Raw genomic sequence first — 17,018 nt, forward strand, 5'->3', positions numbered from 1 at the left:
AATCATAGTATTGGGACCTGTACATAAAGATTTTAATTGCCAGTCGGATCATGCTACTCGGCTTCAGTATGCTACATAAGCATTGCATTTCTTTTATTTCTTAATTTATGTGAAAACTTAGCTTTGCTGCAGTGTTAAGCTAGGTCATATACTCTGTAAGTTTGGTCATCGGTTTTACCTTCACATTTTGGCTACTGCCTCTTGTATGAGGTATGGTAGATTTCTTCCAAAGACAGTGGATTTGAAGTGTCAGTAAAATTTTACAGAAGAATGACTTAGGATACTTGAGTAGATAGATAAAACTGAAAACTATATTAACTGAAGTTACGGACTTGTTGAACACAAGTTAATCCATTAATTGTCAGCGTTCATATGGACTGTAATGCAGAGCTAGTTTTTTCAGTGGTAATCTTTGCACTGCACAGATTTAGCCACTTTCTTAGTCATAGTGCTAGCTAGTTATGGAGATAATATTAGTTACATTGTTTATTTAGACCACCTAGGTAAAATTCATAACTCCAGTAAGGTTGGCAGGGAAGGTTTTGTTCTTAGAATTGAATGTTCTGAGGATTATTTTAATATTTTATAGAAGACTGATTCCTGTTTTATTTTAATTTTCTAGTTTATTGGATTAAACAGTATTATAGGTTAATTGGTGTTTTTGCAATACCAAAAGACCTACCATACTAATAGTTCTGTGAGTTCAGACTTTTTGACTTGTTGGCCCTGTACAGTAATTATAACTGAAAAGTATGCATCCCCAAGCCTGCAAACAATAAAGGATAGCTATAACTCTTATTACTGTACTGTAAACTTTGGATTTTCACTAGTACAGCACTATTTTCCTATATGCAAGCAATTCCAAATCAGGCTTTTGTAAAAGAGCTGCTTGTCTGCAAAATATAGACTGTAACTTGTCAAATTCTTATTTCTTTTCATAGTTATAGGCTAAGGCATACCCCTCACATTCACAGGGTGTTACTTTGAAGGGACACTAAACACACACGTACATGCATGATGGTTGATGTTTCTGTCAGTAAGGCTTCAAGCATGACATGCAAGAAACGGTTTTATTAGTAGAGCTTTTTGGCTATTGTAACTCCTTGTCTGGAAACAATTGAAGTAAATAGACACAGGTTATGCTGGTATTTGCATTTTGAATTAGACTGTGTACTGCACATTTGAGCATATACGAGTATAATGTGGATTTGCTATACAGTATGGTGATTGGTTAACATTGTTGGAACATTTTTTGAAAATGAAGTTCAGAGTTTTGGCTGATATCAGAATAATTTTGCTGAGCTCTTTTCTTTGTACAGAGGACTTCAGGGTTATATGTTCCACTAATGTACCATTTAGGCAAAGAAAAGCCCTGAATATTTTTCTGTTGTAAGGACCATTGTCAAGATTTTATTTGAAAAAATAAAAAATTGCAATACACTGTATTTAGAATGTGCATGCTTACCTTATCCAAGCATGAACATTTAATTTGATATCAACGTTTTATGGTTGTTAACTTATGTCTGGTTGTAAAGTTTACATGGAAAGAATTAGTATTACATGTAGTATAGTTGATAACTTTTATACTCTGTTGTAACTTTTTAACTTTAGTTTTTTTACTGTTTCCTGATACCAAATGCAATTGTGTTTTCATTTGTTTGTAATGTAAAGATTTTTCCTTTGTGAATTTATTTGTATTTAGGAAGGACAGCAAGATTAGAAATGAGTATTTTATATTTTAAAGTGCAAAAGAAAAACTGGTTATTAATATACCCAGGCCACATTATGTTATATATTCTCAAGTGCAAAATAAAAACTGGTTATTAGTATGCCTAGTCGACATTGTGTTGTATATTCTTAAGTGCAAAAGAAAAACTGGTTATTGGTATACCCAGTCTACATTCTCTTATAACTGTGGAAACCTGCATACCATCTTAGGGTGTATTAAACTGATTTATTATAGTTTATTATGTGGCGAATTCTTCAGTTTTCATGTGTTCCAAAAAAAACAGAACTGGAATATTAGGTTGATTGGAAATAATGACTTGTATATTCAGTAAAACAGTCCTTTGAGTATATTCAGTAAAACAGTCCTTTAAATGAATGGACTTCACCAACGTCATCATCATCATTAATGTCTGTGCGTCAGATTTTCCCTAATATGCAACTGTTAAAGCAAAGGTTCTAACATTCATTTGCAAATGCTTATACCTGCCTCATATAATTTACTCTATAGTACCCATGAATGCCATGAATTCATGATTTCCAAGATTACATCAATGACCCCCCCCAAAAAAAAAAAAAAAATGCATCTTATCTGTCACTAACTGCAATGCATTAATTGTGTATCCAAAACTGCTGCTTCTGCCAACAGGAGAGTCTTGAGCAGATTTAAGATGAGAATTCAGTTATCGTCATATTTCTTGTTTGTGAATCCACGTCTTCATGAATTATTGTCAGAAATTGAAAAATTAGTCAAGTGATCTTCATATGAGAACGATAAAATGTTCTTAAATATACTTTTATATTATAGCATACTCTGCACTACTGCATTTGGGAATTGGAAGACAGTAAGCTATAAAGTAAAACAAGATGACAGAAAGTGTGGCTGAATATGCAACCACAACCAATGTTTTCTTTTTAGAAACCCCAAAAACCATTACAAGCTTGAATGTATATGAGAATAATAAATCATGTACTGAACTGTATTTACCAAAACCACTGAGGAAAATAAGAACAACATCTACTTACACTGATTAGTGTGAAATGGTTGGTTCCCAGTACCATCTGTTCAACTAAAATTATTGTTGCCTACCTTTAATCCTTCATCAGTACTGTAATATAATAAACTACTCTTTCAAGCTAATCCTCAGTTATGAAAAAGAAATTATTAATACCAATTAGCAGCAGTGCATTCCCTAAAATATTTAATTATTCTCTATCACATTTTTCTGTTTCCCAAATTCAGACTTTTTATGGCTTATTTTTAATATTAAAATCATAGTACCATTCCACTGAGAGAGAGAGAGAGAGAGATAAATATTAAAATCATAGTACCATTCCACTGAGAGAGAGAGAGAGAGCTCCATTTCAGTTCGGAGGAGGGATGATCATACAAAAACTTGAGAATGAGTGATTTATATATTTAAAGCAATACGCTTTCATGAGAAGCTTAAATGAGAATTCGAGTTTTCATGTTGACCATACTAACAGCAATCAAATCGCTCTATCAGCATCTAGTAACTTGGTATGTATCCAGCATTTAGTATTTATTTGGAGGCTTGACTGATTGTATTTTTGTTATTTTGGGCAACTTTAATATTTACTTTTTAGTTATTTGTTTAACATTTCACCTGTCAGTTTGATTATGTATATTCACATTCTTTTACTGTTTTGTAATTTGTACTGTATATTCACATTCTTTTAATGTTTTGTAATTTGTACATTCACATTCTTTTACTTTGTTTTGTAATTTGATTTTGCAGTTTCTGTACAGAGCATGTAAAGGGATGATCAATCATTTAACTCCTTTCATTAATGTTGAATGTTTATTGTGATTTTGACAGTGGTCTATAATTACTAATAATTACTAGAATTATTGCTAACTTTCTTTTTCTTGATTATAATCTTAGCCTAGTGTATTTTTTTAATTTAGTGCTTCTATAACAAACATGTTAAGGGTAGTAGATTATACAACACCTTTCTGGTATGATTACTGTATTCTCTCTCATTATCATTAAATGCGTATGGTGATTTTGGCTGATGAATATTCATTTTCTTTTTTTGTTATTTTTGTATTGTTAGGAGATACTTTGATAATTTAGTTTTTGGTAACATACAGTAAGTGTATTGACATTTTTTTTTTTAGGTATAGATTGAATTTATTGATTACCTTATGATACCATAGAAACTTGCTACTACAATTTGTGAAAATTAGATACTGGTTGGGACGTGGGGCTGGGAACCTAACCCTCTTGAGAAAATAGGGTAGACTGTACAAGGTAATCTTTACTCAGCTCTGTATGCAACCATATTTAATGCTGGGTTATATCATGCTGCAGAGCTGATTTCAATCTTCTTGTGTCATCTTACCTGTAAGTCCCTATCATCACAACTGGAGAAGATTTAATGGTCCCTTGGATGGTTGGTATGTATATAATTGTACAGGAGGGTTTCAGTAGGTCGCCCCTGTCACTCATAGTGAATAGGGTAAATACAGAGAATGTTAACAATATGTGCGTGTTGTAGTGCCCTATTATGTAGAATTGTTGCAGCCACATTTGTAGTTACCGGCATGTGGTAGCTATTGTTCAACATCACCGTGATCCCTAAGTAAGGTACAAGTAGTGTTGAGAGTTCTCTTTGTTAACTGTGATTATAAGTACTGTAAGTCAACAGTTGATGTCATTAGAAGTGAAAAAGGAAGTTCATAAGTAACTCCTACAGCTAGGAAAATCATTGCATTAGTTTGTAATGGTACCATTGAAAGACTGGAAAATATAACTATCAACAGCAAAAGTGCTGTTGGTAGGTACATTTTTCATTTCTGCAGATAAATGAATATCTGTAAAGAGGGAAGTCTTTATGGATTTAAGGCCTATAAGGATCATGCAACCCATCTTGTTTACTCAAATGCATCACCAAAAACAAAAATATTTTTACAATGCAGCTCATGAACTATTTGCTTCCGACACAAGATGGTTTAAAAACTGTAATGGACACTGCTTTGATCCTTAGCTTCCAGGTGTTTTTGATATTAGGCACTGTACATAGTCATTACTGTGAAGGGGTTGAGTATGCTTACTTGAACCTCAGGGTTGTCTTCATTGCTCACTGCACCCTTTGGATTCAGATATTATACAGGGCATTGTTCAGTCACTGTACTCTAGATTTATACAGTACTGTATGTCAGATATTGCTAACCAAAGAGAATCTGATTTTGTTGGCCTTTCAGAGGTTTGATGCATTTTTATGACATAATATATGTCATAAAAATGCATTTTTATGACAAATATATGTAATGTCAATCTTTCTTCTTTTTGACATAAAGGTTACCTTACTTTCATGACAATTACTTAGGCTATACATAGCCAAACAAATGGTAGTGTGCAGTTGGACTATGCACAACTAACTTATAAAACTAGCTTATATAAGCAATGGGTATACTTCAAAATTCTAGCCTTGGTCTAGGCTAGTAAAAATTTAAAAAAATAATGTCTCAGTCCTAGCTGAAGTGGCACTTGAGGTTGAAGACTGATGATCTTCATGCTTAAGGTTAAGCTTGAGGAAACCTTTGATTCCACAGTTTCTGTAATCCTTCCCAGCTTTTGATTATTACAGGAAAAGTTATGGTCTTAGTGGACCACAATTTTTTATGTATTATTGGTATGAAGGTGTAATAGACTCTTCAGCATCATCCACCTTTTACATCATTTTCCCTTGACAGACTAAAATTTCTGACTAGATCTCTCTATTTTCTCACATCGTATGCACTGTTTGCCTGAATTCCCATATGGTTTAGGTTCTTGTGTATGGTCTTTCTCCATTATCTACCAGGCCTTCCTACTGTTTGGCATCCTTCTGTTTCCATACCTATCATTTCACTAACTTGATCTCTCCTGAATACCAACCCATTCCATGAATTGTACTGCACTTGCTTTATTTTTAGTATGAGCGCAACTCGCTGAATGGTGGAGACGTTTTCATAATTCGATAATCATTAAAAATGAGGGTAAAAACTACAAGAATTAAGACTAGAAAAGATGTTATAGTGTCAAGACTAGGCTAAGAAATATTGATCTCTGATTGCTGTAAATGTTCAGTTTCTTTCTGTGGTTATGAAGAGCAATGAGAATGCTGCTTAGTATTAGTGCAGGAAGGATAAAATTACTTTCAACCATTTACAAAAAAAAAAAATAGTAAATGGGATGTAAAGATGGTTAAAGTATCCATGAATGTTTTCCTAACCCTACTCATTATGGCCTAATATTTTAACTAACCAGAAGCATAAGGAAAATGGGTTGCCTATTTAACATTATATAACAAATATTGCAGCCATAATTATGATAATCAGTAGCATTTTTTCAGATTTAAACATATTTTCTATACAAATAATTTTTACATAAAAAGTGATAGGAACAAATATTCATATAAGTATGTACAGTAAACCCCCGTATTCACGGGGATGCGTACTGCATCCCCCCACGAATAGCTAAAATCCGCAAATACTTAAAACCCCTCCAAAAACACTTAGAACTGCCTACTGTACTTTGATAGTTTAAACACAAGTAAAACCCTCTAAAAATGCTTATACCTGAGTATTTTAATAGTTTGATCACAAAAAGTGCATTTAGTCATGAAAATTATATGAAAATACAGTAATTAGTGACTATTTCTCAGTGAAAAATACTGTGAATGGGCGAATTTTCCGCGAATAATGGGTAGATACGTTCCATAGAGAAATCCGCAAATACGTGAGTCCATGAATCGTGAGAACTCGAATACAGGGGTTTACTGTACTATGTACAGTACACATATGGTTGGCCTACTGACACAATGTTATTTGTTATAATTGCTGAGAACTAAGACAAGTTAAGGATTCAAGAGACACCTAACTGTATTTCTCTCATATATTTTTATTCATTATGTTCAATTCTGATTATCAACAATTTCTGACACCCTAATCCTTATACATACAGTAACGAGGAATGACTGTCTAGATGAGCAAGTAGGCTAATAAGATAAATTTTCTATATATTGTTAATCTTTATGTATAATTTTATAAGTTGCATGAAAAATAGATAAGAAGATAGACAGAAGTAAAATCAGAGATAAAGCTACTGTAATACCAAAGTGACCTTTCAACTAGTCTCTTAAGAATGAACACACATTGTGTTATAGCACATAAAACTATTTATTCACATAGTAATAAGATGCTATCTTTTAATTTTCACCCAGTTACAAGAAATTGTTATGTTACTTGAAACTGTTATCTGTATCCAAAGTGTATGATTCCTACTATTTTTATTCCAACAGGTAAGGAATCCGAAAACGGTAATGGCAGTAAGCACACGGTATCCATCAATTGCCCAAGCAGTGAAAAGGAGTATGTACCCCTCCATCTCCTTTTGTCATCCTCATCCACTGACCCCACACAGTCAGAGCAATCCAACTCTCTGCAGTCACTCCATCAGAATTACTTACCACAAATTCCAAACTCTGAATCGTCCCCAATCCTTAAAGAAGACTCAGAACCCTCCAGTCCAAATGGTTTTAGCAAATGAGAAGAAACTGTATGGGGGAAATGTGGAAGTCCAGAATGAGGTCATTCGTTTGAACCATATAGCTGATTATACAGAAGCAGAGACTGAATTTACAATTTTAGAAAATGAGAGTACCATGACAACTTCCATTCTGCAAAATGACGAGCACTCGCCTACTCTGCTTATAGGCAGATATGTGAAGAGTAAATCTTTGATCCCTTTACCTGAAAACAGTGTATGTAGTGATAGTGATGATGATGCTCACTCAGTGAAAACTACTAAGCGTTGGTCCTTTTGCTATGGTCAGGATGTAAAATGCAATCTTTTTTGGAGAGAAAGTAACTCATTGGCATTAGAAAGAAAGTGGTTTCCACATTCGTGGCACCAAGTAGTGTTTCCTAGAAGAACCTGCTATAGTACTTATCACCGAAAACAGTTTAGATTGTAGAGAATTTTTTGAATGGTACACACAGTGGCTTATTCATTGTGGAAAGTTGAGTATTGCATGTTTAATAAGAAAAAAATTGAAACCTAGAAAGTGCATATGAATTGAAGTGGGCTTTGACACTGTGTGCGCATTCAGAATGTGTGTCCGTTATGCTCTTAGGCATTCATAATACGTGCCTAATGGAAATTGTATGATGGTGTTGCTTAATGTGACAAAATTTAACAATGTTGACAATAAGGAATGTCAAGGATATGTGTCTTCCTGTTGATGAAGGTGATCAAGTCATAAATTCAAGAAATATGAGGAAGACAGTGAAGCAGGTGCTGAAACAAATATTTTACAGATTTTTATACATTTCTAAATTAAGAGAACAATGCAAGATAGCTTTTGAAATGCTTAATGAAAAAAGGTGGTTATTTTTACAGTTTTAGGGATATACCTTCTATAAAAGTACAGCAATTTATTGTATTTGCCATTTTGCAGTAGGAACATGTTTCAGGTTACCTGCATTTCTTTTAGCATTGAAATACAGTAGAGCTGACAATTCCTGCAAAGTTGTGCACACACACACACACACACACACACACACACACACACACACACACACACACACACACACACACACACACACACACACACACACACACACACACACACTCTCTGATGGGTATTCAATACATTTTTGTCTGTGACTACTCTGTTCAGTGGCATTTTTGTGTACAGTGATATCTGTTGAGTATTTGGTGGAGAATTATGTGCTTTATGTCCGTCATTAACTGTACTCAGTGTGGATAAGACATTAAACTTGCAGGCATTCATAATGCAATATGTAATGACATAGAGAAATTCTGTTGTGCAGAAATTCAAGCATGAATCCATTACTAAAAATACTAAACATTTTATTTTTTCTGACTTTGTTGTGTAGATGCTTCTGTTCCACAAATACTTTTCCATTTTGAAACAAAATGTTTCTTTTGCATATACGTACTGTGCTGTACTGTAAACTATAGGGAAGAAAGTTTACATTATTTAAATCCATTCTGCTACATGTTTGAAAAGAATTCAGTTATTACATATATATTTACTGTACTGTAGTTCATGACTTAGGAAGTCGTTCAAACTGAGCATAATGATTGTTACTTTGCTGGGATGATCATCGTATTGCAGTTTTGTAAAAGCATCATTACTTAGATAACCCCCCCCACCCACACAAATCAGAGGTAGCCCCGTGAAAAGTAGCCCTCTATCGTAGCTGTAATGTGTTTTAAGCTTTTTCTGTACTCAAAGAATTTTCAGCAAAGTCAGCTTACACTGTTTACAAAAATGTCCAGTGTGGATGGGGGAGAAAATAATGATATTTTTGTTCCTACAAACCTATTAGTAATCATAAAATAGCCTTACTTCTTGTAAATATTCCAGTGACACCAAATGAAAAATTTTACAAGGAGAAAAGATTCACCATACCTGTCCAGTTTATGACCCCCTTTAAACTTGAAGGCATGAAAAGCGTCATTTCTGAGTGACTACTTCTGTGTTGGGTGTGCTGCTCTGCTTCCCAGGATTATTGTTCCTGTTTTTGTGATGTGTTATTATTTGTCATTCACTTACTGTTGTTTATTCATTTTCTTCATTTTGATGTACAATGCTTCTTGCTGAGTAAATTTACTGCAAAATTAGTCTTCTTTCCTTTCAGTTGGTTACTTTGAGTTCTTGGAGTTGGAGTGTAAGATTGAGGCCAAAGGGGACCTATGAGGTCATTCAGCGATGGCAGTGAAAAGGTTTGAAAGTCATAATGATAGGAAAACCTCGCAGTTGCATTGTGAGACAATTGTTAGGAGAAGGTGGAAAGAAGGATGGAAGGAAGAGAATATGAATGGAGTTATAGTAAAAGGAATGAAAGTGGTCGCAGCTAGGGGCTGAAGGGATGCTGCAAAGAACCTCAAGTAATGCCCACACTGCACCATGTGAGGTACACTGACAGCACTACTCCCCCTGTGAGGACTTGAGTTCTTACCTTTGTCAGTTTTAAGTATAAAACTAATTATTCATGTGATTCCTTCTAGTCATTAGGTAAATTTTGCTTGGATTGCTCATATATTTGCTTTGGCTTAAAAAGGGAGCTTTGTCGTCTTCTTATTCCTTTTCAGATGTGGTTTGTTTACTCAGTAAAAATTTTACCATTTTTGCCAATATACATTAATAGTTACCATGGTTACCCATTTCTGTTGATGTCATTCATAACTACATATTCTTTGCTTGTGTAGTTTCAAAGAGAATGGCTTTTTGGAGGTACTGCAACAACTACTACCACAGTCCTTTATCTATGGGAGTCGGTGCAGTTTATTGCTTAGTGTGATGAATAGGATTCATGTCTGCTAGCAGCCTCTGCTGCTGTTTCAACTGACCAATTCATTTATTCAAGGAATATTAAGAAGCTTTCTCTCTCCTATAAAGGGCTATTTTTTGTTCTCTTCAGCCTTCCTTTAGTATGGCTTAGACTTGTGTAAAATAAGAACATTTCTGACCTTTTACAACATTTTGCTGTTAATCCAACAGGTTACTGCTAAACCTACAAGCTGGGACTTGACCTTCATGTTGCATAGCCTCAATAAATTGCCGTATGAGCCACTGGCTAGTTTCACTGTTGAATGTGATCCTCAAGTGTTCTTGGTTGCACTTACCTCCTCAGAATGCTTCTGCAAGTTTCATGCCCTATTGGGTTAAGTCTCTTTTCAGTTGCTGGACTTTCCTTCACTCCAGAGTTGGTAGCCAAAAAGCAGTGTTCTAGTAAATGTGGCTTGTTCTTGGCCACCCTCTTCTGCTTAAAATAGCCTTTAAGGAGCAGACTCCATCTGTCCTGCTACTTGCCTGTTTCTTCACACAAATCACAAGAATCTCTCTGTTTCAAAGAATTCTATTCAGTTTTAACTTCCGCACATTATTTCCCAGTCTTATTTGATTTCAAAAGAGGACATCTTGCAACTCGAGGTCAGGGACACAAACTTTTGGCTTGCTCCCTTCCTTGGCCTTTAAGTATAACCTGGATGATCTCTGTGCATCCTCAGAGCAGATACTTGGTGTTGTTAAATTGATTAAAATGCATTTTCCAGATTCTACTTACGTGACTTTATTTTAAAACTTGATATTTATTAAGGACTGATTGTCACAGCAGGTTATATGTTTGCTGATCAGGAGGGATCCAGGACAGTTACCGTCATCCTCTTCATGATTTCATTCTTTATGGTTGTGGCACACTTAGAGGTATGTGTTATATTAGAGTGCCCATATGTGTGGTGAGTTGTACTTCTTTGGGACTATGTCTTTCAATACAAATCCATCACTAAAGGAAGATCCCATGATTATGGTTAGTTCATTCTTGTTCAACTGATCAGTGCTGCAAGGGAATCAGTCTCTTACAGCTGGTTTATTTTCCTCCTTAGTGGTTCTTCTGCATGTCCCCACTCCTAAATTGTGATTAAATAAGAATGTTTTTACTCCCACCTTCCCAACTTTTTGAGATGGAAGATAATAAAGAGGAAGACAGTCTGGGCACGTGGGGCATGAGCTAGGTATGAGCAGGTCTTGTCTCTCTGCAAGATCTTTTAAACTGGTGTGACTGAAACTGTCCACACACAGTAAGGCTATTTACTAATGATAAATGGTTTTGAAGACAAACATGTTCTCATTGTCAAAAAAAAAAAAATGTAAGATTTCTGAAGTATTCCTATTCTGTTTTCAGTGGCAGAGTGAATTTAAGTAATGTAGATCCCCAAAATATATGCTTTTGTTTTTTTTTTAGCAATATCTACCTCAAAAGGGAAGTTCACTTTTCATGTTAAGCTTATTATACACTTAATTTTTTATAACTTTGGTAATTTAGACATTTTTTACAGCTCTGGTAATTAATGAAGGCATGATGTATTGTGTTAAAGCATTAAAAATTTATTTACTGAGGTTTAAAACTTTTTAAATTTTTAATGTTTTTAGGTACAGAAATCTTACTTCTACTGAGGCCTGTATGTTAGTTAAGAGTGTGCAACCCAAATTCAGAATAACTGCTTAAACTTGGCTTAGTGATGGTTAGCATTGGGTAGGACCTCCTGATTTTGAATAGCAGTGACTTTCATCCCTGAACTCTTTGTACAAGAAGTATGTACCAATTGGAGGAGTTGGGAGTTGGGTACACCTAGTGAGGTATGTATTTATGGAACTTTTATGTTAATTTTTTGTGGGTCCATGCAAGTGCAAACATAAATTTATTATTTACTTCAAATCTTGTATGGGCCTCTGCAGATTTTTAATTTATTATTTTCTTTATGCTTAATAGCTTCTTAAAAACAATCGGCACCACCTTGCCTTTTCTGTCTTATTAATCAAACTGGAGATCATCATATGGTTGGTAAGAGGTACTTTTAATTCCTGTTACACCTGTGGTCACAACATTACTTGGATTATTTCTCACAATCCTTGTAGATTTACATCTTGAATTATGGTTTGTAATCCACAGTTGTGTGTGGTGTGTGCAAGGGGTATACAGTATTTGTCTACAATGCAGGCTGTAAAACCAGTGGAAGAGATTCTGAAGAGTAACAACAAAATAATTATGTACATGGTTGGCATGCATATTGGTTAGTTATATTACAACTGAGGTTGTTGATAGACTTGGTGTTCAGAGGCTGTAAAATATGACAGATGTTTTGGTTATTTATCAACCAGTGGGGATGTCAGTTAAAGGAGTATCTGTAGTAGGATAAAGATCATCCAGAAGTTCCAAAAATCTTGGAGAAATGATATAGGTGGAGACTTGGATCACCTGAGAATTGTAAAAAATAATCTCCAGGTAGAAGAGAGGGGATAAAACTCATAACATGTGTAACCCAAAAAGGAAAACTAGATGTAATGTTAATAATGAAGAGTCTGGAGCATGGAGCAATTGTATCCGCATAATCCTCTGAAGGTATCTAGGGAGTGTTCTCAGGGCATAGATTGAGTTACTCATTCACCCCAAATACCAAGAGGTGCTGTTACATGTCCTTTGGTAGTGTTCTTTCTGCAAGTCGGGCAGAGGACAGCCATCTGGTAACCAGCCTTTAATATTGGTTACTTCAGTTGAAAACCTTTATAATACTTTATAACGTTTATTGTGACAATGTGAATACCAGCCAGAACCATTTTCAGTGTAGGGTCCCTAATAGTTAGGCCTTACATCAAAAGTATAACAATTGTACTTAATTAGGTTTATCTGTATGTTTATAAGTAAGATCTTTCAGTCATGAGCTTTTATGAGGCCCACAAGTATATTAAGGCTTCAGCCTTCCAAACTGTTAGATCTGGTAGTGCAAGTACTATACTAGGAGTTTCCTGCATGTTATGAGATACTAATGATCATTCTAAGAAAATAACTGTTCTACCCTGGCTATTGAAAACCTCAGAGTGATCACTGTCACTCATTCCTTCAGCCAGTAAAGCACTCGTGTGTCAAGTAGCACTTCAAGGCCATACAACCTTCATTGAAATATCAGCCATCAATGTGACTGTCCTCATAATGTAGTCTTTGTAATTGTGGTGATTGTTCTGTAAGGCACAAATTTAGGTTTTAGGAAGTATTTTTTGTTTGTGGATTATCCTGATTCACCCATCTTGCCAGGTTGTCCAAGACTTCTTGGTTACCATGACTGTTGCTGATCTCAACGCACTTCCAAAGATGATGTAACTGCATTCAACAGATAATCAAGTGATACCTGGTGTCTTAGAAGACTGCCATATTACCTGGTGTTCTCAGTCTTGATGGTCTTAGTCCCCTATGGTATCTTTATGTTATCTGTCTTGAGTCTGACATAGTTTATCGCCACAGGGAGAGGAATAACCTTGGTTTGTCTAGATTCCTAGTTCTCCAGTACTGGATTACCCACCATAACTCCTTCTGAAGATAGTGTGCCCTTGTCAGTTATATTCTTATTGGTCCTAGGCTTCTCTATACCTTAGCTGTGACATGTCAGCAACCTCAGCTTCCCTTCTGCTTAGTGTGATTTCCATTGCTACTGGCATCACCATACACTGCTAGAGTATAATGAACTTTCTGATGGGGATGGGAACCTGAGTTTGGCAGATGCTCTCTTTGAACACCAGAGAATAGAAGTTTTGTCAGTACTAGTGGCATGATCTTGTCTTGGACATTCTGGGCTGCTTAAGTTCTCCAAGTTGAAGACTCAGAATTGGATCAGGCCAAGGAAAAAAAAAAAGATTGGGGAAGGTCTCACCCATCACTAACAGTTGCCTTCCTAGTTTAACCAGCTATTTGACACTTAGTTTGTCTACCTTTAATCATGCATGCAGGCTTATGCTAAAAGGTTTATCATTCATATGGACAAAGTTGCCAAAGTTAGTATTTCCAATTATTTATCCCATACAAACTTTTCAGTAGGATGACTGCAGTCAGATGATGCTCAGATTTTAATATTAAATACCTTTAACCTTTCAGTAGTTCATTCATAGTACTGTATCAATAACTTTGTTCACGACAGGACTTCCTTTGAAAGTTTTCATGTTCAATGTTATTTTTTTGGCCAGTTCTTTACTTTCAATTGTATTACTTTTAGCATTTAAGGAAACTGACTAATGAATCCAAAGTATGGTTGTATATAGTATAATTTCTCTAATTTGTTGAGTGGCTGGTGCCATAAATTATAGAATCTACTTTATGCTAAAAGATATGGAGTAAAGACAGCACGAAGAAAACATTCATAAACTAAACAAATATCAGGCAGAGAAAGTACAGGCAGTCCCTGGTTATTGGCGGAGGTTCCGTTCCGATGGTGTGACGATAAGTGAAAATTGCCGGTAACCGAAAATCGGCGATTTTCGGCGCTTATTGGCCCCAATAACTGGAGGTCGGCGCCTCTGTTAGCTATGTATCAGCACTAATACCCAATTATTGGCACCGATAAGCGGAAATCGGCTCATATTGGCGCCAAAAATCAAGGATTTTCGTCACTAGACAAGAGCCGTAAAACCGGATTGCCAATAACCAAGCCCGCCAGTAACCGGGGACTGCCTGTATATGGATATAATAATTTACTATTAATTTCCCTTAGGGTTTTTCATATTTTGAAAAGAGCCCTTAAGGATGAGTATTTTTAATGAACATAGGTAATACCAAAAGTTCTGCATACATTCATGGAGAGAAGAAACTAAGGAGATGAATACAGTATTAAACTATACATGCACAAATTTGCTCTCATATTATAAGTGGGTCTAGGAAAAGCAGTACTGTTCAGATTGGTTGAAGCTAAAATCTGTTGAAAATTGGCTAAGATTGTAAAATAATAATACAGTACTGTATTAATAATGATAATAATTATGGATAAACAGAATTAGCTTTCACAGTAAAGATGAAATTTCAGTTTTGGCAAAATTTGGCATCATTACAACAAATTGTAATATTTGAATAGCAAACCGAAAAATTACTTCCTGCCATAAACTTTGCTTACTGCACTTTGAGTCTGCTACATGGCAAGAAAGGATGCTAGCCATGACATACTTCAAAGACCTCAGAGTAGTGAGTAAAGATTTACAAATTAGGGAAACTATACTGTCATCCTTTTTCATCCAAATAAAGGTGCTCTGTAACTTAAAGCATCAGTGTTCAATATTTCTGTATCTAAGGTAGTGCTAACGTCCGAGCCAAACACTGAAACCTTTGGTGCTTTGAAGAAAATATATCTTTCTGTTAAGAAATTTTATGAACTGTTGTTCACTTTAATGTATACAATTTTGTGGTGAAGTGTAGTAATTTGGCATGTTTGTTTATTTGTGAAAAATATATTTATCCCCAAGCCCTTTTTGCAACAGAAAAATCATTACTGTACTTGTCAGTTTGCATGGATTAAATATGATCTTTATGCATTTTGTATATGCTACTGGCATTAAATTATGTAACCAGGATTTTTAAAATCGTTTTGGCAAACAAAAACTGGAAATGTCTGGTTCACAAAGAAGGAATATTTCAGGATTAAAACTTGGAGGTTTGACTGTCACGCACCAGTCTTTTAATTTGAAGTTCATAAGAGCCTTATATTACATTACACATTTATTGTCAGGGTACTTGTAAACCTTCAAATTAAAAGTTTTTTTTTTTTCCATATAAAAATGGCAGACCAATTATATCATCCATTGCCAAGAAAAAAAATTTAGTTCATTTGCAAATGTTACCATTACCAAAAACCAGAATTAATCAGATAATTTTTCAGCCAGCTACTAAAGCACATCATTTTCAATTCCTTTAAACCAAAAATATAAATAATTGCCTAAATGTAAACTTAATTTTATGTGAACCTCAAAAATTGAGAGTGCTAAACAGCTGCTTAAACTAACTAGATGGTTACTGGCCTTGCCACAAAAGTACCTATGTAACAAACATTAATTCCTAATCCCTTGGTTGCCTGCAGGCCTTATATGCACCCATCAGAGTCTGGAAGAGGTTAGATCCCTTGAATGCGTGAATATTTTATCCAGTGTACGTAATTATTTATGAATTTGTATGTACTATATTTATAAAAACCCAGTCATAACAAACTAAGACAATATTACTCAAGCTTTTCAAGTAACATTTCAGCTAATTGTATTTTACTATCCAACTGGTAACCTCACTGTATCATTTAACTGAAGCTTTGCAACCAGATATAGTGTATCCTTATGCCCACTTTGTGATGAAAATCCTTGGTGGTTCAGTAGGTGAAAGTTATCAAGATTCTGTTTGTTCCAAGTACCTAAGTAACAAGAAGAAACAATTGAAAGGGCATTCAAATGTGGTCACATAAAAGAAGCCAAAGCCAAGGGACTCCTCGTAGGGGTGAAATTTCTTGTCAATAACTATTGATTAGTGAGTTTAAGCATCTATTTGGCCATCTGCAACTAAGCCTCAGACTGGGCATTAAAGCATAACTGAATGTATGTGAACTAGGAAATTGTTTAATAAATTAGAATTCTTCTTGGAATGTGGCATTTTCAATTTACAGATCACTTATCAACTGAAACATTATATTGTATGGTGTAATGTAAGACGTCCCAAATTGTACGGTGTAATGTAAGACGTCCCAGAAACAGACCTTAATAATTAAAAATGAAAAAGGTATTCAGGTGTATAAAGATATATATATGCTACAGCTGGCAAACACTATAGTCTTCTTGTGATTGAAGAAAAAACAGGAAGACAGCCATAAAATGTTAGAATTACATAAAGACCAATACTCACAATGAGGGGAAAACAATTGGTGGTTGATGTAATAAAGTAGTTAAGATTGTCTTTT

The 17,018-nt window shown here is 35.0% G+C and overlaps 1 protein-coding gene across 6 annotated transcripts in view; it reads left to right on the forward strand.

The window, feature by feature from the left end:
* Positions 1 to 8,132, forward strand: part of LOC136826992 (prostaglandin E2 receptor EP2 subtype-like) — a 534,455-nt gene extending 526,323 nt beyond the window's left edge. For 3 of the 6 annotated variants that reach the window (XM_067084643.1, XM_067084646.1, XM_067084644.1), the window contains exon 10: positions 7,036 to 7,786. In XM_067084643.1, the coding sequence (XP_066940744.1) occupies positions 7,036 to 7,283 (248 nt within the window). In that variant the 3' untranslated portion in view covers positions 7,284 to 7,786. Of the gene's footprint in view, positions 1 to 7,035 lie in introns of all 6 variants that reach the window. The other 3 variants (XM_067084640.1, XM_067084641.1, XM_067084642.1) reach the window with 2 other exon arrangements.
* The last annotated feature ends 8,886 nt before the right edge of the window (positions 8,133 to 17,018 follow it).

Source organism: Macrobrachium rosenbergii, chromosome 41 (genome assembly GCF_040412425.1).
Source record: "Macrobrachium rosenbergii isolate ZJJX-2024 chromosome 41, ASM4041242v1, whole genome shotgun sequence".
NCBI classification, from domain to species: Eukaryota; Metazoa; Arthropoda; class Malacostraca; order Decapoda; family Palaemonidae; genus Macrobrachium; species Macrobrachium rosenbergii.